Source organism: Mustela lutreola, chromosome 7 (genome assembly GCF_030435805.1).
Source record: "Mustela lutreola isolate mMusLut2 chromosome 7, mMusLut2.pri, whole genome shotgun sequence".
Classification (NCBI taxonomy): Eukaryota; Metazoa; Chordata; class Mammalia; order Carnivora; family Mustelidae; genus Mustela; species Mustela lutreola.
The window spans coordinates 66,962,508-66,983,765 of NC_081296.1; the positions used below are offsets into that span (position 1 = coordinate 66,962,508).

The window sequence follows — 21,258 nt, forward strand, 5'->3', positions numbered from 1 at the left end:
GGAGCTTCTGAGATGGTGAACACGCAGAGGCCGTGGAGAGTAGTGTGTCTAGAGGGGGCATGGAAGCTTCAGGCCCTTTCCCCTACTTTCCCTTATGTTTCTCTTCATCTTGACTATTGGTTTGTGTTCTTTATCACATCCTTTAATAAACTGATAAATGTGGGGCGCCTGGGTGGCTCAGTGCGTTAAAGCCTCTGGCTTCGGCTTGGATCGTGATCCCAGGGTCCTGGGATTGAGCCTCACATTGGGCTCTTTGCTCAGCAGGGAGCCTGATTCCCCGTCTCTCTCTTCCTGCCTGCCTCTCTGCCTACTTGTGATATCTGTCAAATAAATTTTTAAAAAAATATAAAGTGGTTCCCTGAGTTCTGGGAGCTGCTCTAGCAAATTAATTGAACCTAAGGAGGAGGTGGCTGGAGACTCCAATCTTTGGCAGTTGGTCACAAGCACAAATGACAGCCTGGGGCTTGTGACTGGCATCTGAAGTGGGGGGTGGAGGACAGTCTTGGGGGACTGAACCCTTACCCTGTGGAATCTGCTACAATTTCTGGGTAGATAGGGATAGAATTGAGTTGAATTCTTGGACATCCTGCTGGTGTGTGAGAACCCCACCCACCCACCCACTCCTGTTTGGAATTGGGTCTGTGGTGGGGAGGGACACACCTGGGTGATTCATGAGCGTCTGCTCAGGTCATGATTCCCAGGGTCCTGAGATGGAGTCCCACATTGGGCTCCCTGCTCAGCAGGAAGCCTGCTTCTTCTTCTCTCTCTGTGCTCTCTCTCTCTCTCTTTCGTTCTCTCTGAATAAATAAAATCTTTAAGAAAAAAAAAAAAAAAAAAAGGAATTAGGTCCAGGAATGCAAGTAGACCATCCCTCTCCTTTGTGGGAGGCTTTTCTCAGCCTCTGCAGGGCACCTTGGAAGTAGCAGGAGCTTAACACTCCCAAACGACAAACCTCAACACTGAGGGATAGATGCTAGTAGAATTAGAGCCCAGATTTCCCCATCATTTAATGAGGGTCTTCGGAGCTGTGATCTTTAAGGCTCCCCAGAGAGATTCCCAGGAGAACTGAGCCATAACTACCCACAATGAACCACTCAGTATACCCTATCCTGTCTCATTCTCCTTATTCCCTTACTCCTGCCTGCTCCCTAAAATAAACTGCCTACATCCCAGTCCTTGTCTCATGATAGGTGTTCAGAGGACATGAAATAGCACAAGGACTGCCTTTCTGTGATCCTCCCCGCTCGAGAGTCTGCCCCACGGGGCTGGGCTAAGATAAGAATTGTTGGAGGGCTCTGCGTCTGACTGATTGGAAGGGGTCATTATCATCTAGAGAGGGAAAAGAGCTCACCAGCTCTCCCTCCCAGATTTTGGGGAGTCCAAAGCTGACTTACTAGCAGCAAATACCTGTAGGTCTCCAAAGGACAGCCATAGACTTTTTTTTTTTTTTTTAAGACTTTATTTGAGAGAGAGAAAGCGAGCATGAGAGGGGAGAGGTCAGAGGGAGAAACAGACTCCCCGCCAAGCAGGGAGCCCAATGTGGGACTCAATCCCTGGACTCTAGGATCATGACCTGAGCAGAAGGCAGTTGCTTAACCAACTGAGCCACCCAGGTGCCCAACCATAGACTTTCATAACTGGAAAGGACCTTAGAGGTCACCTGATCCAACTTTCTGTGATATACAGGAATCCTCTTTACAACATCTCTGATGCCTGACTGAACCCTTCCAATGACAGGGAATTTACTACCTTTTACAAAGCAGCCTTTTCTATTCTTAGACAGCTTTTTGAAAATTTACCTTATAAGGAATGGTAATTGACCTCCCTGAAACTTACCCACAATGGTCCAGTTTGTCTGTTGTATGTCAGTGTTTCATTTTTCTACTCAAGACTCCTCCAAATATTTGAAGGCCAACTATGTCTATTGTATCTTCTCTTTCCAGTCCACATTGTATTGCCTTGACCTTTCTTTAAATGAGATGGTCTTCTGAGCCTCCTTAGTCTGGATCCTTCCTCCAGGCAGCAACATGAGTTTGTCAGTGTTTCTCTTTCCTAGTACCCAGATGATGCTTCAGAGTCAGGTGGCCAGTGCAGGGTGTATTCTTACACTGTTAGAGCACTAAGTACATTTCTACTATCGATTCCTAGAATTACAAATGTTGGCAGATATACAACACTACTGACTCAACTGGACTGTAAAGACACTGAACATCTGTTGTTTTGGTTTCTCAGCATCCCTTGTGCTTTTCTGCAGGTAGCAGCACTCTCCCCACTTCCCATTCTCAAATGGTTCTGGTGGGATTGCCAACCACAGCACTCTGTGCCTCTAGCCATAGGTTTGGGCCCATGACCTAGGCTCAGCCAATTAAAATATCCTGTCCCTGGTCACAGCACTTGGTTCAATGAGCATGTAACCCAGGTTGGCCAATCAGAGTCCTTTCCTTGTATTTATTATATGGAGTAGGAAAGGCTGGATTTGCTAAACTGAGATGATGTATAGAACTCCCAGGTTTCTACCTGCTATAGCTACCTACACATGAAGAAATAGAGAAAAGTTAAGAGTGAAAGAAAGAGGAGACTGAAGACACTACCCAAGTCCTTGGATCCAGTTGAATTTGAGGCCTGCTCTACTTTTGTCCTTCCCAATCAATATCCCTCTAGGGCTTAATCTAGACTGAGTGTGGCTTATGTCACTAGAACAAACTAGTACATAGTAGTTGTCTTCTAATTGTGGAGTAAATTTTTTTTATCCGAAATGAAGAGCTTCCTATTTATCCCTATTAGATTTCATACTTTGTCCCATTATTGCAGTCTATAAAAAAAACTTTAGGGTCTGATTCTGTTGCCTAGTCAATTACCTATCCTCTCATTTTTTGTAAAGATGTCTTCTATGCACTTATCCAAATCATTAATAAAAATGTTTAGCTGGGTGGGTCAGTCGGTTAAGTGTCCAACTTTTGATTTAGGCTCATGATCTCAGGGTCCTGGGATCAAGCCCCAGTTGGGGCTCCATGCTCAGCAGGAATTCTGCTTCAGAATTCTCTCCCTCTCCATGCCCCTCCCCCTGTGCTCGCACTTTCTCTCTCTCTCTCTCTCTCAAATAAATACATATTTTTTAAAAATGTTGGGGCCCCTGTGTGGCTCAGTTGATTAAGCCTTTGGCTAAGGTCATGATGCCAGGGTCCTGGGATCAAGAGCTGCATTGGACTCCTTGATCAACAGAGCCTCCTTCTTCCTCTCCGTCTGCCTGCCACTCCCCCTGCTTGTGCTCTCTCTCTCTGTGTCAGATAAATAAGTAAAATATTTAAAAAATAAAAATAGAAATGTTGAGCTGAGCAGAGGAAGGAAGAAGGAGGAGGAGGAGAAAAAAAAGAAGAGGAAGAAGAAGAAGAGGAGGAGGGGGAGAAGAGGAAGGGGTATGGGGAGGAGAAGGAGAAAAAAGAAGAAGAAATCAGCATCATGTGAGTTTATCAATCAACAAGCATAGTTTTTAGATGGTTGTTTAAACAACCATGAATTTACGCTACTGTGCCCTTATCCAGCCTACACCCTCCATCCTGTCTCCCAGACCTCACGATTCATTTGGTCACTCTGCTGAAGATCACACTGTACCTTGGCTTCTGCCGAGTTACCAGTGGATAACCTCATCCAAAAAGGACAAAGGATAGAAAGCCAAAAGTGGCCCTATTCTTTAAAATGCCTCAAAACTCAGGGTGCGTGACTGGGTCAGTGGGTAGAGCGGCAGCTCTTGATCTCGGGGTGTGAGCTCAAGCCTCATGTTGGGTGTGGAGCCTAGTTCTAAAAAAGGGGGGATGGTAATAATAAAATTCTCGTAAACTCTGCAGAGCCCATCTCCTTTTCCTGTGCACTCCCATCCCTCTCACCCACCACTGCGTCCTCCCTCCTTGCTTCTCTGCAAAAGAACTGATTTTTTTTTTTTTTTTAAGTGGATCAGGTCAGCATGAAGAGAGGAAAGCCCGCCTTGGAAGAGAAGACCTTTACCTCAGAACAATCTGTGACATGAAGCACTTGGGATAGGTGGGTGGGGAAAGGGGTATACCTCTTAGCCACAAGTTGACTTAAGGCAGCCAGTGCACCGAGCCTTAGCACAGCCTCCCAGGGGTGGGTGGGGCATAAAGAAGCAGAGGTCCACCCAGTGTCGCTCCAGTCTGCCCACCCACGGAGCACAGGCTCTGCAGAGGGCTAAGCCAGGCTGGCCATCCCTGCATCCTGCACCACCACTTGCTAACCACCTGCCACTACCAAACCCAAGTGCCATGCTCCCCCTTCTTTTTTTTTTTTTTTTTTTAAGATTTTATTTAATTATTTGACAGACAGAGATCACAAGTAGGCAGAGAGGCAGGCAGAGAGAGAGGAGAAGCAGCCTCCCCGCTGAGCAGAAAGCCCGATGTGGGGCTCGATCCCAGGACCCTCGGATCATGACCTGAGCCAAAGGCAGAGGCTTAACCCACTGAGCCACCCAGCCACCCCATGCTCCCCCTTCTTATTCCCTCACGCTTCCTTCCACTCGGATGCCAAGTTCCGGTGGCTCTTCCCTTCATGCTTCCCACATCCATCTCTCTGTGCCTTCAGTGCCACATCCTTATTCATGTTGTAACCATTATCTCTTCAAATAGTTCTGCCCCATGAGCTCCTTCTTCACTTTCTGGGACTCAAATGGCACATATATTAGACTGTTTGGTATTTTCCCACCAATCTCGGAGGCTTGGTTTTCTTTTTTCTTTTCTTACTCCTACTCCTTTTTGTCCTTGTGTTTCTGCTTGGATGATTTCTATTGACCTTTCTCAAGTTCATTGCTTTTTTCCTCAGCTGTGCCTGCCTATGGAATATCTTGTTGAAGGAATTCATCTCTGATACCAAGTTTTTTATTGCTAGCATTTCCATCTAACTTTCTTAATAGTTTCCATGTCTCTGCCGAGACTCTCCATATGTTCCTGCAAGTTGCCCACCCTTTCTTACTAGACCCATTAACCTATTAGTCATTATTATTTTAAGGTCCCTACCCAATAGTTCCAAAATCTGTCATCTGGGAGTCTGGTTCTGTTGATTTATCTTTTGACAATGGTTTGGGCTTTTTTTTCTTTCTTGCCTTTTCATGTATGTTTCATAAATTTGTACTGAATACCCATCCTGTGTAAAGAGCAGAGACTGAGGTAAATGGTATTTATGGCTGGAAGTGGGCATGCCTCTTCGGTTGGTCTGTGGGGTTCAATCAGTCGAGTTAGGAATCAGGTAGGGTTTGGGGTTTGTCATTCCCACCATTACCTCCGTATGTCAGTCTTTGAATTCCTCGGTAGTGGGCTGCTTAGAGCAGGGACTGGGGTTTCAGAGGGTTTTTCTGGGCTCCTGCTCTGCCCTCAGCTTCTCAGCCATCCCCACATGCCTGCCCCTCCATCAGCAATGGACCGCTGTTGCTTGCCATGTGCTGGTAGGCTCCTGAAGGGGCAGGACACGCAGTGGGGGTGGGCTGAGGATGTGTGTGTCTGTTATCCAGGTTCTGCTTTAGTCTTAGACAACATCCCGAGGGCAAGAGTGAGGCTTTCTCCCCACTCCCTCTGAAAGCCAAATTCTGCCTTCTATCTGTGGTTGGTTTGGGGTGGCCCAAGTTTCTTGCCCTCCCCCACCCACCCCGGAGACCAGACCCTTGCTTGAATCTTCAGCCCATGATTGTTTCCTGCTATCCCGTTGGGATAGAGGGATTTTGCTTCCGTTCTTACTCACTGAAGCAATGGATCTTTGGCTGTGTTAAAGAAGGGCAAAAAGGTTTTGACTCCTCACCCAGAAGCAGGTGAGTTTTGCTTTTATCGCTCCCCCGAAGCAAGACTCCGTTGCCCCTTCCCCAGGGGCTTAAGGCTTTGGTTTATAAGAGGATTGCAGAAGCAGCTGAGGCTTTTTGCCTTCCCTCAGCAGCTGCCTTACCAAGTCCTGCGTGCTGGCACCACCACCTTGGAGGAGGAAAGCCCTCCCCCATTTCCTGCCCTGCTCCCACTCTTCCTCAGAACCTCAGAGGAAGGCCTATGGAAGAAAGCTTACTGTGAGTACAACTCTCCCGTGTCTGGAATAGTCTCCAGCTATTCGAAACTGACATGTGAGCCCACGTGTAGCCTTTTAACTTGTTAAATTTTTTGTTGATTTCCTCTTACTCATGTGTAGTCAGCCACCTCTTTCGTCCATGCTGTTTTTTTTGTTTTAAGATTTTATTTATTTATTTGACACAGATAGAGAGACACACAAGTAGACAGAGAGACAGCACAAGTAGACAGAGTGGGAGGGAACACTGACCCAGTGTCCCAAGTGAGGAGTGTCTGTACTGTAGGATGAAAGGATGGGATGAGATTGACATGTCAGCCTTTGCAATCTGCCAAACAGGATTCTATTTGTTCTGTAACGGTGAAACAGTAACTTCAAAGAAATTAAGCTAGAAAATATAAATAAGGGAAAACTACAAGCCACCTAATTGCATTATTCATTTGGATATACCATTGCCAAATGTGAATCTGTACTTCCCTAATCAACTTAATCATGTGGTGTCCATGGCAGCCCTAACCGTCTTTCCAGATCCAAATCCGATCCTGTTACTGCTCCTCTTAAAATGACCCATTAGTTGGGCACCTGGATGGCTCAGTGGGTTAAGCGTCCCACTCTTGATTTCGGCTCTGGTCCTTATTTCGGGGTCGCGGGATCAAGTCCCGCATCGGGCTCTGCGCTTGGCGTGGAATCTGGTTGTCCTTCTCCCTCTACTCCCTCGTCCCTCAAGTAATAAAATCTTAAAAAAAAAAAAAAAAAAAAAATGAACCCAATAGCTCCTTCTGGCCCAATAAAATCCAAGCTCCTTAACATGGCTTACAAAGCCCTTCACACCTGACCTTGTTTCTTAGTTTCCAACCTCACCTTTTGATTCCTCCTTTGTCCTTTATGACCCCAACTATACCGAACTACTTTCCAGTCTCTATTCCTTCTTCTGCCTTTAGGCCTATGTACATGCCGTTTTCCTCTTCTGGGACTTGACTATGCCCCCATGCTCCTCTCCCTCCATTCTCACAGTCCGACCACTACCCATTTTTTCTGGACGCAGCTTCCCTAGAACAGCCTCTCTCCCACCTCCCACCCTGACTGGCCTAGGGCTCTCATAGCTCCCAGCTCTAAAGCAGCTATGCTAATGCCTTGATTCTGCAGCCCAAGCGATTACAGTGCTAATCAGCTAGGCCATCTCACTCCCTCCACCATTCCACGTGGGAAGGTGTGGTTTTGCTCTGTTCACCATGACGCACCGTGCAGGGGCTCAACAAATATGGCCTAGGCAAATGAATCTACTATGCCTTCAATAACCCACTTCTGGGTTCAAGTACACAGCTCTCCCACACACCGAAGACTGCCATTGCAGTGTCCCATCTTGAATCTTCTAACTCAAGTAGGGCCAAAGCTGATTGGAGTGTCTTGGAATTTTCAGGAAAATGTCTGCTTCCTGTGGCTGCAGCTTTTCTCAACCTTGGGGAGTGACTCCAAGGCAGGGCCAGGGAGTGGCTTCAGGGAGTTTCCTCCAGTGATAGTCCTGGTGGGCAGGCCTGCCTGGGAGGGACACAGCTTGGCAACAGCTGGTGGTTTGTTTGTTTACTTTCTGTGCCTACATCCAGAGCCTATTTCTGGAATAGGACTGGACACAAGTCTGTGCTATTCCAGCACCGATCTTACCAAGCCCTGGGTGATGAGCACCATGTGCCAAGAGAGAACAGTGGTGGTCACCCGTCACTTAGCTTATCTCCCTGGCTCTAACCCAGACTTCTTTGGGTATACGAAATCATTTCTGCTTTGCCCTACTGGTAATTGTCCTTACTTGGCTCTAAGGGTTAGCATTAAATATTGCTCTGTTTGCTCTGTTTCACTTTGGGTAATAAGAAAAGCCCTCTCAACTCAAATTTTACTGATTTGGGAAAGTGCTAACTGGAGCTCCTTTGGAATTGCCGGGGTCAAAGGAAACGAATCAGCATTTCTGGCCAATACAATTTTTCCTATGGTTAGTCGAATTTCTAAAAGGGAAATGCAACATAAAGAGGTCATTTGACTTATTTATATCACACGGTAAACCACAAGGCAGTAAAGATAGCACTCAAGACTCGAATTCAAGTTTAGTACCATTTCAATAGCTAAGTTAAGTCTGTATTATAGTAAGTCAGTTTGGGAGCTAATATCAAATTTTTTTTTGGTAAATGGTGCTTCACTTTTTTTGAGAACCATCACCGGGCACCTGGTGGCTCAGCTGGTTAAGCATCTGACTCTTAATTTCAGCTCAGGTCTTGATCTCAGGACCGTGGGTTCAAGCCCCAAGCTCGGCATGGAGCCTGCTCCCCCATCCCCCAAAAAAGTGATCACTTAGGTTGTCACTTCTAAGCCAATCAGAAATCAGAATTGCAACTCACTGGACTCCCTTCTGTGGCAGTCTGCCTCTACTAAAAAGATAGGTGAGCAGGGAGCCGAAGCTCTGGGAACTGTGTCCCATACCCCACCCAGGTTTTCACATGGGACTAAAACCCTTCCAGTCCCAAAGTTCCTTTTCGGTTCCTCTAACTCAATTCTCCACCTTCTCACACTAATATGTGTTTCCTAGGTAGAAAATGGGAGGTAGGGAAAAGGCAAAGCTAGAATCTCGCCTGAATTACAGAAACACTATTTTCTGGTATGGATACATTCTCTGACTGATGATGGGCTGCTCTTTAGAAAGTGTTTTGAGACCTTACCTCTTTTTCTCTTAAAAAAATTACTGAGAAGAGAGTGATTTTTGTTTATCATGCAGGGAGAAGAAAACTCAGTCTTTATTTTTATTTTTTTTTTTTTAAAGATTTTATTCATTAATTTGACAGAGAGAAATCACAAGTAGACAGAGAGGCAGCCAGAGAGAGAGAGAGGGAAGCAGGCTCTCTGCCGAGCAGAGAGCCCGATGCGGGACTCGATCCCAGGACTCTGAGATCATGACCTGAGCCGAAGGCAGCGGCTTAACCCACTGAGCCACCCAGGCGCCCCGAAAACTCAGTCTTTAAACAAAAAAATCTATCCATCCACCTGAAAGCCATCAGATGGCCCTGTAGGAAGAGTGTGGTCTAGCACCTGAACCCCGGGCAGGGATGGCAACCTGCAAGTCCAGGGCCAGGTGACTGTCAGTGTCTGGGGAACACAAAGGGTCACTCTCTATGTCAAAGGAATCCTACTATTAAAAAGCAGGAGGGGGGCACCTGGGTGGCTCAGTGGGTTAAGCCTCTGCCTTCAGCTCAGGTCATGATCTCAGCGTCCCGAATCGGGCTCTCTGCTCAGCAGGGAGCCTGCTTCCCCACCCCTTCTCTCTGTCTGCCTCTCTGCCTACTTGTGATCTCTCTCTCTGTGTCAAATAAATAAATAAAAAGTAAAAATTTAAAAAAAATAAAAAATAAAAAGCAGGAGGAATAAAACTAAGACAATCAATTAAAAAAAAAGAATATATCTCCCCAAATTTATATAATTCAGCAAGTTTGTCAAACTACCTGGTTGATTCCTGTCCTTTCAAAGCAAATACTTGATTTAGATATGGGCACGTGTTCTCTGCAGATTTGGGGGTTGCCCTGCTTGTCATTAGGGACTTGAAACCTATCACCCAGGAAGAAGCTCCATGGAGCCACAGCCACAGAATCCTGGCCACAGAATCCCACCCTCAGAGCACCAAGGTCTGCCTTGTCGGAGGATGCATGTTAAAAATAGAAGAATGGCAAAGGTAATCTGCTCTCTTACATCATCATTCACTTGTCTTTACCTCCCCACTGCCTGGGAGCATCTCTCTAGGTGGGGGAAGCAGGTCAAGAGCACCACACACACGACTATTCTCATGCGGAAAGTTTTATACAGACAACACAGGTTAAACAAGACCACTATAAAGGAGGGAAACACAGGCTCAGTCAGGAAAACTGCCACAAGTGAGCTTGGAACTATTCAGGAGTGGTGTCAAATACCAACAACATATTTATAAGTCTAATTTGAAGCCTGGCCCTTTTTAAGTGCAAGAGGAAGTTAGGGGAGAAACCATGCATGAAATCAAAAATAGACATGTACACACGAACACCTAAGTTTTCACACTTTTGCCCATTTTCTCCACAAAGAACAAACCAGACCCGAGAAAAGTGAAAAGCGCAGACTCTTTTCCTCAAGCCCCTGTATTTATTACAAACTTCGAGAAGCCCCATGTGGGCTGTGGTTCCCAAGGAGGCAGACTTGATTCTCCTTGGCCCCACTCACCCCTGACAGTTAACCAAGGGAATGCTCAGAATGCAGGCAGGAACATCCAGAAGAGGGAAGAAAAAATATGGCTTACTTAGCTTATATATTAAACCCAAGGGTATTGGTTTCTCCAAATACTTTCATACTTGCTGCTTCGCTAAAGTCTTAGCGGACTTCTCACCTGCATCGACAGAGCTCAGGCAAGCTGTGAGACCCAGAGGAAAGCAGTATGTTGATCCAGCATGCACTGGGGCGGTCACTTTATCCGACAGTCACACACGCCAGCCCCAAGTCCTTGGGGGCCCACAGCTGTTTGCTTTGTTGAGTGGGCTAGGGTGGGCTTCCCCCCTCCCTAGATTTCTCCTTGCTGCTCCACCGAGCTCTCTGCTGTTCCCTCTGGACCCAAGACAGCTGCTCAGTGTGTGTGTGTGTAATTTATTGTTCCGCTGCTGCTGGCTTGTCCCCAGCCGCTGGCTTCTCAACCTGGGACTCTGGAGGAATCAGATACTGGACCTCCTCTGTACTGATGGCTACTTTATCTGGCTGGAGCCACCTCTTGAAATGTTCCAAGGTGCTAGGAGAGAGCAGGAGGATAGGGCGGCTGCGTCAGACCCGGCTGATTAATTACTTAATGATTATCTCAGTTACTCAAATGCTGCCTTCCCGCCCACCAACAATTTCTTTCTACAGTTGTTTTTCACTGCTAAGAGGGGACGGCGCAGGGTGGGGGGTGGGGGAGGATGACGATACCCCTCTGACAGCTGTGCGTCCTGGCAGCTCAGCGGCATAATTTACCCCCTAGTGGGCACTGGCTATAAGCAGCACCAGGCCCCCTTCAAATGCACAGCCTCTGAAGGCCTGGCAAGAATAGCTGGAGAGGTCCTGTCTTTTTTCCCTTAAAACCAGAGAGGGAATTGTCCAAGGGAGGAAACATTTAAATAAATGCCAAATTATTAGCGAGCATCTTGAAATCTCCCATACCTGAGGCACTCTGAGTCCATTATACTTAAAGCAGTTAGCTGCACAAAGCATCATTTTTGTGGGGGTTTTTTGTTTGTTTACTTCATCCTATAGCAAGTCCCCAAGATGGAAACATCTGCGTGGCAATTTCTCCCACAGAGAAATAGCCACTGTGCAGAGGGCTCTTTTTGGGTTTGGATCTGTGAGGAGGGGGGAAGGGTCCCCTCTCGCCTTCCTTAAGTACCCAAGACCCTCCACTCTAATGCTTACGAGATAAACATAGTAAACTATAAATGATGACAAATAACGGAAACCTTATTCTATGCTCTTCAGCAGCCCAAAGTCTTAAGCCAAGAGGTCAAGCCATCACCAGCAGGTTTCAGATGACTAAAATGGCAGAATCGTGTGATAGGAGGATTTCTCAAAGGCATTGCCATGAGGAGAGTCACCTACCTGTGGCCTTCACATATGTGAAGAATCACAAGGTTCCACTATAAGATGGCCTCTGTTTAAAAAAGAAACTTTGAAATCTGCAAATAAATGCCTATCTACTGTTTCTGATGCGCTTGTTCTAACACTCATAGAAAGAAGTGTTCCCACAGACAACGGCTCAGGGGAAAGGGTGCCCACAGCTCAGGGGCCCAGGGCACTCCAGGAGCATTTCATCTTCCTCTCCCATGCTTTTCACAGAATTGTTTCAGTTGCTTCTACAGAAAAGGGAACATCTTCGCATCATTGTAAGGTATTGACAGACACACAGAAACATTAACTCGAGCCTTGGTGCTGACCTGCTTTCAAAAGAATTCCTACTTGAGAATTGTGCAGGAGCAAATTTTGTCTTTTCTCAGAACTGGAAAGGAGGCAAACATTCAAGGAGAGAGAGAAGAGAATACCAAATGATCGATGGGTTGGGAATGTGTGCATCTTCAAGTCTCTTGTGTTGGTGGAGTTTAAGGCTCAACTGGGTTGAGTCTTCAGAGACAGAAAAGAGCAAAATGTGTATGATTTTCTGAGCCCTCAGAAGGTAGGTAGTTGGGCTGACCTTAGATGCCACATTAATTTCTGAAGAATCTGGGGGCACAATGATGCAGTATTTAAGACAATGTAAGTGAAAATGCTCTGTATGTTGAAAAGTAAGATGTAACTATCAAGTTTTATTCACCTACAGTCCCCCACTTCAGCAGCTGTTTTATCTGACATCATGGGACTTAATGTTAAGTCAATGTTAACGATGTGTTGCAAACTTAGGTGATGTTTCCCTAAGACCTTTTGTTAACATTCAGGCTTTTACTTCCCTCACCAATTTTTTATTCTGAATAATTTCTTACTGAACTTTAAAAGTCCAGTAGGACTAACACTCATGGCTAACATTTACATTGTACTTACCAGGTGCCCGGGTCTGTTCTAAGCACTTGAGACACTGTTACTCCTTTAACACTCCCAACAGCATGATGAGGGAAGAGCTACTATTCCTGCTTTACAGAGCAGGAAACTGAGGCACACCCAGGTTACTTTCTCAAGAACATACAACCAGGAAGTGGCAGAGCCTCTTTCTCAGGTGTCGAGCACCGTTCCTCTCTTTGCGACAGAAAGCCCTCTCCTCCTCTCTGCATTCAGCCCATCTGCAGATACTCCTTAAGTCCTACCTTCTTCTCTGGCACAAACACCAGAGCCCACAGGGAGCTCAAGAGTCTCTCAACTCCCAAAGCATGTTCTGTCACTTCCACTCACCCGGCTCTTTTCTTATGCTGCCTTATTTCGTTAAGTATGTCTTTATAAAAATTTGTTGTCTCTCCCCAAATGGTTGTGGGGACCAAAAAAAAAAAAAAAAAAAAAATGGGGGAGGGATACTAAAACTTCCTTACATCTCCCTGCCACCCCAGCACCCTCAGCCCCATAACGTCATGAGTAGTGCCTTCACACAGTAGATGCTTAAGAAATTAATTCATTTAGCGACGCCTGGGTGGCTCAGTTGGTTAAGCAGCTGCCTTCAGCTCAGGTCATGATCCCAGCGTCCTGGGATCGAGTCCCACATCAGGCTCCTTGCTCCACAGGGAGCCTGCTTCTCCCTCTGACTCTGCCTTCCACTCTGTCTGCCTGTGCTCACTCTCGCTCGCTCTCTCTCTGACAAATAAATAAATAAAATCTTTAAATAATAATAATAATAATAATAATAAAAAAGAAATTAATTCATTTAGTCTACACTAATTTGAATGCCTGCGATATGACAGGAACTCTCTAAGTCGATGGTGAGTCAGGTAAGACACAGTTGCAGTTGTTGATCATTACAACTTTCTTAAGCAGGCTGTGTACTTAGGAATGAAGACCGTGCTTTCTCCTCAATTCTGTTCAATCTCTGATCTAGATATAGGCGGAGTATTTACTCTTTTGCAAAAATAATTATCAACACCTGCTACTGGACTAAGCAAATAGAGCATCCGTCAAAAGGACGATTTTGAGCTTAGAAAAGCTGATATTGATATCAACCAGTATCTGAACTCAAATGTCACTCTCCCCGAATTGTTTAGAGAAACAGAAATGTCCCCAATGCAATGCTGTCACCTGGAACTGGACTGAGAACCAATTACCTCTCATCAGAATCAAGTCCATCCACAAAGAATTCTGATGCTAACTTCTCCTGCAGGAACCGATCCCAGCATTCCTTCTTGGCTTGGGCCAAGGTTCGAAGCATGTCCTTGGAAGTCACTTCCTGATTTAAACCTTTGATTCTTTTCAGCTTCTTCTCTAAAGAGAAGAGAAGAAGCAGCTTAACAAGGAAAGTGAATACGAAATAAAACTAAATCTGAAAGGCAAGGTGACAGGGGCATCTGGGTGGTTCAGACGGTTAAGTGTCTGCCTTCAGCTCAGGTAGTGATCTCCAGGTCTTGGGATCAAGCCCCCAAGTCAGGCTCCCAGCTCAGCAGGGAGTCTGCTTCTCCCTCTCCCTCTGCCTCTGCCTCTCCCCTTGCTTGTGCTCTGTCTCTCTCTCTAATGAATAAATAAAATCTAAAAAAAATAAAATAAAATGCAAGGTGACAACTTAAAATTTCTCTCACTAATGAGTACATCCACACTCCCTGCAAAAGAGCCCATTTTTTTAAAGGATAGGTAAAGGGAAATATACATTTTTCTTTTTCCTTTACCATGTCTTAATTCTGTATTGTATCAAATACATTTTTAAACCCAGAAAGGAAAAAGGCCATAGGCTCTCATAAATAAATCAATGGCACGTTTTCTTTGAAATCGCAGAAGCCAGCAGGTATCTCTCCAAGGCATTACTTGTTTTCCTTGGCTTGACATGTGTCAACTCCTTGAAAATAGTCTCTCTGAGGAGTTAATGGCTTTTCTTTCTCTTATAATGACAAGAAGTAGTTTCCAAATCTCATGAGAAAGAATTAGAGAAAATGATGAAAGATCCAATGGTTCATTACACACTAAAATTGACTTGATGAGAACTCAATAAGAAAAGACCTTTAAGGGCGCCTGGGTGGCTCAGTGGGTTAAGCCGCTGCCTTCGGCTCAGGTCATGATCTCAGGGTCCTGGGATCGAGTCCCGCATCGGGCTCTCTGCTCATCAGGGAGCCTGCTTCCCTTCCTCTCTCTCTACCTGCCTCTCCATCTACTTGTGATCTCTCTCTGTCAAATAAATAAATAAAATCTTTAAAAAAAAAAAAAAAAAAAAAAAAAAAAAAAGAAAAGACCTTTAAGATCTCTATCAGTGATTAAATTCTTGATTAAAGAAGGCAATCTCCCAACATTTCTAAAAGTTACTCAACTTGTGGCCTGGATGTTGGAACCTAATAAAAACAAACATCTTGTAATCCCAGTGAGAGTGGTCTACATGGCTTCCTGATGATAGATGTTTAATTACTCGCCTTTGCATTTTAAGTGTTATTTAGGAACAATTAAAGAATAGAAGGGGGACGCCTGGGTGGCTCAGTGGGTTAAGCCTCTGCCTTCGGCTCAGGTCATGATCCCAGTGTCCTAGGATCGAGCCCTGCATCGGGCTCTCTGCTCAGCAGGGAGCCTGCTTCCTCCTCTTTCTCTCTCTGCTTGCCTCTCTGCCTACTTGTGATCTCTCTGTCAAATAAATAAATAAAATCTTAAAAAAAAAAAAAAAAGAATAGAAGGAAGGGGATCACCATTTGCCTTCTCCTTTAATGTAGTCTTGCCTTCAATGATAATGAATGGGTAAATGATGGCCTTTTGGAAGGCCAGGGGGAATATCAAGCCCAGACCCAATTGAAACTTTATGATTTGCAATTCTGTTTTCATTGCTAAACAAGCCACATCAGCTAGCACCCACATATCAAAACAAAAAGCACCTTTAGTTGCTGCAAGTTACCACTAGGAGCTCACTTGATAAATGTTAAATATTGGAGTTTTTGCCTTCTTGAGGATGTGAAAAGAATTACATGGATCTTACATTGAGCTGGCTAAGTTTTTAATTGCTGCTCATAGTGGAGTCTTTTTTTTTCTTTTTTTAAAGATTTATTTACTTGAGAAAGAGCATACATAGGCATGGGGGGGTGGGTAGCAGAAGGAAAGGTAAAGAGAGAACCTCAAGCAGATTCCCTGCCAGGTGCAGAGCCCAACCAGGGGCTCAATCTCATGACCCTGGGGTCATGACCTTGACAAAAATCACCAGTGGAATGCTCAAACTAATCCACCGAGGCGCGCCACATTCTTTTTGTTTCAGGTCTATCTAGGAATTAAAAAAAAATCATTTTATTGTCTTGCCTTGGTTCTAAAGGTGGAAGGTACTCTTTGGGGCTTGAAAAAGTCTCCCCTCCCCTCCCCCCATGGGGCGCCTGGGTGGCTCAGTGGGTTAAAGCCTCTGTCCTGGGATCAAGCCCCGCATTGGGCTCTCCACTCAGCAGGGAGCCTGCTTCTTCCTCTCTCTCTGCCTGCTTCTCTGGCTACTTGTGATCTTTGTCTGTCAAAGAAAAAAAAGAAAAAGTCTTCCCCTCTCTGAGTGTGCTCAGTCCCTAATTAGGTGTGATCTAAATTGTACAGGCAGAAAGAGGCACCCCTGCATACTCCCAGCCTGCCTGCTACTGTCTCCCAGATTCTGCCACAGGCAAAGAAATGGCTCTTATCCTTCAGAGAATGAAAACTTTTTTTTTTTTTTTAAGATTTTATTTATTTGACAGAGACACAGTGGGAGAGGGAACACAAGCAGGGGGAGTGGAAAAGGGAGAATCAGGCCTCCCGCAGAGCAGGGAGCCTGATGCAGGGATCGATCCCAGGATTCTGGGATCATAACCCGAGCCGAAGGTAGAGGCTTAACAACTGAGTCACCCAGATACCCTTAGAATGAAAATTTTTCTTAAAGATTTTATTTGAAAGGGAGAGAGCACAAGCGTGGGAGTGGCAGAGGGAGAGGGAGGACATGGGGCTTGATCCCAGGACCTCAGGAACAGATCGTGACCTGAGCTGAAGGCAGATGCTTAACCGACTGAGCCACCCAGGTGCCCCCAGAGAATGAAATTTTAATCATCTTTTTAAAAAAAAAATTTTAACATCTTAAAGTAATCTACCTCAATGTGGAGCTCAAATTTACAACCCTGAGATCAAGAGCCAGGATCTACTGATTAGGCAGCCAGTTGCCCCTTAATCATCTTCTTAACTGATTTTAGAAAAGATCTGTGGAGTTTTTTTTTGTTTTTTGTTTTAAAGATGTTTATTTATTTGACAGGTGGGGTGGGGGGGCGCAGGCTCCCTGCTGAGCAGAGAGCCCGATGCAGGGCTCGATCCTAGGACCCTGGGATCATGACCAAAGCAGAAGGCAGAGGCTTTAACCCACTGAGCAACCCAGGTGCCCTAAGATCTGGAGTTTTAACCTTCCGAACCAGTCTTCACCAATCAAATCATCACCAAATCCAAATCCATGAAAGTTTCTTACAACCCCTGGGCACAGAGTACCAACAAGCCATAGGATCTGGTTCTCCAGCTTTCTTAGACTGTTGCTGCTGCTTCTCCTTATTATCATTAAGCAGATGTTCTGACTGCCACAGAACAGAATTGTCAGCCTCCTTGGCCACAACTGCAAGTATTACTATCCTAACTTTGGTGGCTTCCAGAAAAATTTCACATTACACCTGGATGTTTCTTATTATCCATCATTCCACTTGTTTTTTTCCACATCTTTTTCCTCCAGTACATCATTAACAGAACTCCTTTTGTTTTTCCAAGGTATTTCTTAGAGATCATGCAAAACTCTATTCTGATTCTTTCTGCCCTTCCTCAAAAGCTTCTTCCTAAATTGCCTTTCCTTCCTCAAATGATTATTCCCAGGTTTGGTTTTGTGACACATAGATGAGCCTCATGGGTTTTTAATAATAAAAGGATACCACAGTTCTAAAGCAATCACTTCCCTAAACTGATACATTTCTTTCCCCTCGCATGGGACAATCTGACTCTCTTTCCTATATTCGGAGTCTCTCTAAATACTAACACTTAAATACTAACACAAGACAGCTATTTGAGGAAATATTTAAAAAATTAAATGACTAAAGAAGAATTAAATGACTAACAAGAGGTAGAATGATTTTATGTCAACATGCTCCCACTCCAACAATCAATCCATTTAATATTATAGTTTTTTCATACAGTAGTTTTTCAATCTAAGAGTTTCATCAGAAATCCATGCACAGCTCTGGGGACCTTTTCTTTCAGGATGGAATAATGTTTGACACTTCTGAGTTATCTGAATATATGGGCAACCGATAATGGGCAAGAGGGTTCCATAGGATGCCAAGAAATGAAGCAGAATTCAGATGAAACAGAGGCAGGAGGTAAAAAGACTGTTTAAAGGGATATACAAGGAAAAGGGTGCCCCTGGGGTGCCTGACTAGCTTAATCAGTAGAGCATGCAGCTCTTGATCTCAGGGTTGTATGTTCAAGGCCCACGTTGGGTATAGAGATTACTTAAAAAATAAAATCTTAAAAAAAAAAAAAAAAGTAAAGGGTGCTCCTTCCCAACAGCCAACCCAAAACACCCCCTTAGAAATACATCTAACAAATACATGTGGTGAGGGAAAAAAATAATAATAATAGAGGGGCGCCTGGATGGCTCAGTCGATTAGGTTAAGAGTCAGGTCATGGTTAGGTTAAGGTCAGGTCATGATCTCAGAGATCTGAGCCAAGCCCCAAGTTCCCCACCATGGGCTCTCTGCTCCGCGGGGAGCCTTCTTCTCCCCCTCACCCACCTGCGGGTCTTGTACTCTCTCACTTTCTCTCAAATAAATAAACTAAAAATCTTTTAAAAAAGAATAGAAACCAGGTGATGAAACTGAACTTCCACATGCCAACATGCTTCCTTAAAACCACCGACTTCTGATTTAAAAAAAAAAAAAAAAGCCATCTAACTTACCTAGAGTTGCTAAATACACTTCTGAATCCTGCAAGGGAGCCCAAGGCTTTGTAGCTGGCTGAACAGCAAACTCTGGCGCATCCCTTTGGCCTGTGCCCGCAGGGTAAGAATCCATAAAGGAGTCTGAGAAAGCATTGCTGGCACCATCTTCTTGGTCAGGATTTGGTAGACAGGAACAGATTTCAGCCCAAAGATCAGGGCCAGATCTTGTGGCTGTAGAGTCAATGCTCTCAAACATTTTCATTTGGAATCTGAGCTGAAAAACATGAAGGACTGGCTTTAAGGATATATTATAAGTATGCAGTACTCAGATATTTGTTCACCCAGCGAAAGAAGGTTATAGGCTTCTAAGAAGTTTCTCTAAACTTAAAATGTCTTTTATTAGATTCCTATGTTGCAAATATAAAGATGACAAAAGGGTAATCGAATTCCTCTTCTGGCTCTGCACTCAAGTTGTTTTCATAAAAAAGTTTCTTTTTGGGCGCCTGGGTGGCTCAGTGGGTTAAGCCGCTGCCTTCGGCTCAGGTCATGATCTCAGGGTCCTGGGATCGAGTCCTGCATCGGGCTCTCTGCTCAGCAGGGAGCCTGCTTCCTCCTCTCTTTCTGCCTGCCTCTCTGCCTACTTGTGTTCTCTGTCAAATAAATAAATAAAATCTTTAAAAAAAAAAAAAAGTTTCTTTTTAAAAATGAAATGCCTACAAGCCAGACACAAAAGGACAAATAATGAATGATTCCACTTAAATGAAGTACCTACAGTCAAATTCATAGAGTTGTAAAATAGAATGGTGGTTGCCAGGGGTTTGGCAGAGGAGGGCATGGGAGTTACTTTTTCATGGGTACAGAGTTTAGTTTGGGAAGTTCTAGAGATGGATGATCGAGATGGTTGCACAACCAAATGTGTCACTGAACTGCACATCTAAAAATGGCTAAAATGGCAATTTTATATTATATATTTCATCACACACACACACACACTTCTAAGACATTCCCAGTGGAGACAACCATGCTGCACTTCTTTCCAAAGATCTCCATCCTGTCCTAAGCCAATTAAATTCTGTTTTCAATAGGACACAGACTAAACGCCTTGCAGAGTTCCAAATACACGAGGATAATAAAAATGCTTCTTGGTGAAAACTGTAAGAAATGTCATAAGCAAAACTCCATCTGCTCATTACATGTAGAAAAGCTGGACTATATACCTTATTCTTATTTTATAAGTTCTTATTTTAATAGGCAGAAACACTGGAAGAGACATTTCCATCAGTTTACAATGAAGGAACTGAGGATCAGAAGGGTAACTAGTCAAGGGTCCCTTGCTGATATATGGTGATTCCTTGACTGGAAACCAGACCTGTGCCACTCCAAAATCCACGTTCTTACCCAATACCACACCGCCTGGGGCTTTCAAAATTATCTAGTGTTAACAAAATGGTTGACACCTTCTTTTCAGGAGGGACCTTTTAGATTAGGAAGGCTGCCTGAGGGAAGGTCTGAATAATTCCAGGAGTGACAGTTCAGGCAAAGCAGGCGCCTAGAAGAGGGGACAAATAAGTCACAGCGGCTCTGGAAGAACTGATGCCAGGGTCCACGATAAACCCCCATCCCCACCCCGAATTCGTTTGAACCCACCCAAACCAAAACTTTCCTCGCATCGGGGCCCGGGTCCTTTCCCCCTCCTCCTTAGGAAGTCCAGTACAGCGCAAGGGATACTGGCGTTCAGACCCGGGGCTCAGTCATTCCGGGCTCACAAACTGGCTGGAGGGGAGAAGTCAGACCCCGAGGTCCCTCCGTGGTATCCTGGGATGGGCCTGGGGCCGAGGATCTAAAACGCTGGGCACCTTGACCCTCTTCACCTACCGCAAACGCGTGCCCACCAGCTCACAAACGCTCGGCTGAGTTCCGGCGCTGAAGGGTAGGAAGAAATAGGGGGGTGGAGTCTCCGAGTGACGGACCCCAGGAATCCTCCAACCACCGCCCAACCTGGCGATGTTCTGTGCGTGGATTGGCTCACAGGAGCTCGACCGGGTAAGGAAGTGAGGAACAGAGTGAGAAAAACAGGTAGGCGGGACTTGTCGCGGGGATACAGTGGAGTCACATGCCTCGGCCCCCACCTTCTCTGAGACAGGTTCCACTAGCGTCTTACCTGAGCGTTCCGACCCCCGGAGACCGAGCCTTCGGGCCATCCTCTTCTCGGAGAGGGAAGCCCAGTTGCCCAGGTCTTTGAGTTTTCTTGGTTACCTGAGCAAATTCACCTCGGGAATCCTCTGCGTTGGTGTTTTGTTTCTGAAAATTTCATCCCTTTACTCCCCAAATTAGAGCACTCCGGCGGCTCGAATGGGGAAGGAGGAGATTATTTTCCTTAGTCTTACAGGAGACCCAGGTCCCATTAGCCAATTTAGGCTTTCTTTTATTCATTTAGTCAATAGACACCGAGCACCTCCTGTTCTAAGACTTGTGTTAAGCGGTAATTCAAGACCGGTAAGAGTTTGTATGGGTCCCAGAGTCTTCACAGCTAAATGTAGGAAGGTGCACCATAGGGGTAGGCAATTTTACAAATAACAGCAAAGAGTTATAGAAGATATGACAGAAGTGTGGCCAGTGTACATAAAGGAGAGAATGGTAAGGGAGTATGTCAGATTTTTTAAAGAAGATGACTTTTGGGG

The 21,258-nt window shown here is 45.1% G+C and overlaps 1 protein-coding gene and 1 long non-coding RNA gene across 5 annotated transcripts in view; one reads left to right on the plus strand and one right to left on the minus strand.

Moving 5' to 3' along the window:
* The window catches only part of LOC131836116 (uncharacterized), a 42,095-nt gene extending 29,495 nt beyond the window's left edge, over positions 1–12,600 (plus strand). Inside the window, exons 3-5 of the long non-coding RNA XR_009355518.1 lie at positions 5,932–6,055; positions 9,598–9,760; positions 11,554–12,600. This is a non-coding gene — a long non-coding RNA (uncharacterized LOC131836116). The remainder of the gene's footprint in view (positions 1–5,931; positions 6,056–9,597; positions 9,761–11,553) is intronic.
* CCDC32 (coiled-coil domain containing 32) lies at positions 10,179–20,545 on the minus strand. Of its 4 annotated transcripts, none has more exons than XM_059181170.1 (4): positions 20,453–20,545; positions 18,596–18,846; positions 13,809–13,965; positions 10,179–10,834 (listed from the first exon to the last, which is right to left on the minus strand). In XM_059181170.1, the coding sequence occupies exons 2-4, from the start codon at positions 18,837–18,839 to the stop codon at positions 10,696–10,698; spliced, it is 540 nt and encodes a 179-aa protein (XP_059037153.1). In that variant the 5' UTR covers positions 18,840–18,846; positions 20,453–20,545; the 3' UTR covers positions 10,179–10,695. The 4 variants fall into 4 exon arrangements, with proteins under 4 accessions (XP_059037153.1, XP_059037151.1, XP_059037150.1 ...); XM_059181168.1 differs by having other exon boundaries at positions 18,596–18,851; positions 20,453–20,539; XM_059181167.1 differs by lacking the exon at positions 20,453–20,545 and adding an exon at positions 20,225–20,446 and having other exon boundaries at positions 18,596–18,851.
* Positions 20,546–21,258: the final 713 nt, after the last annotated feature.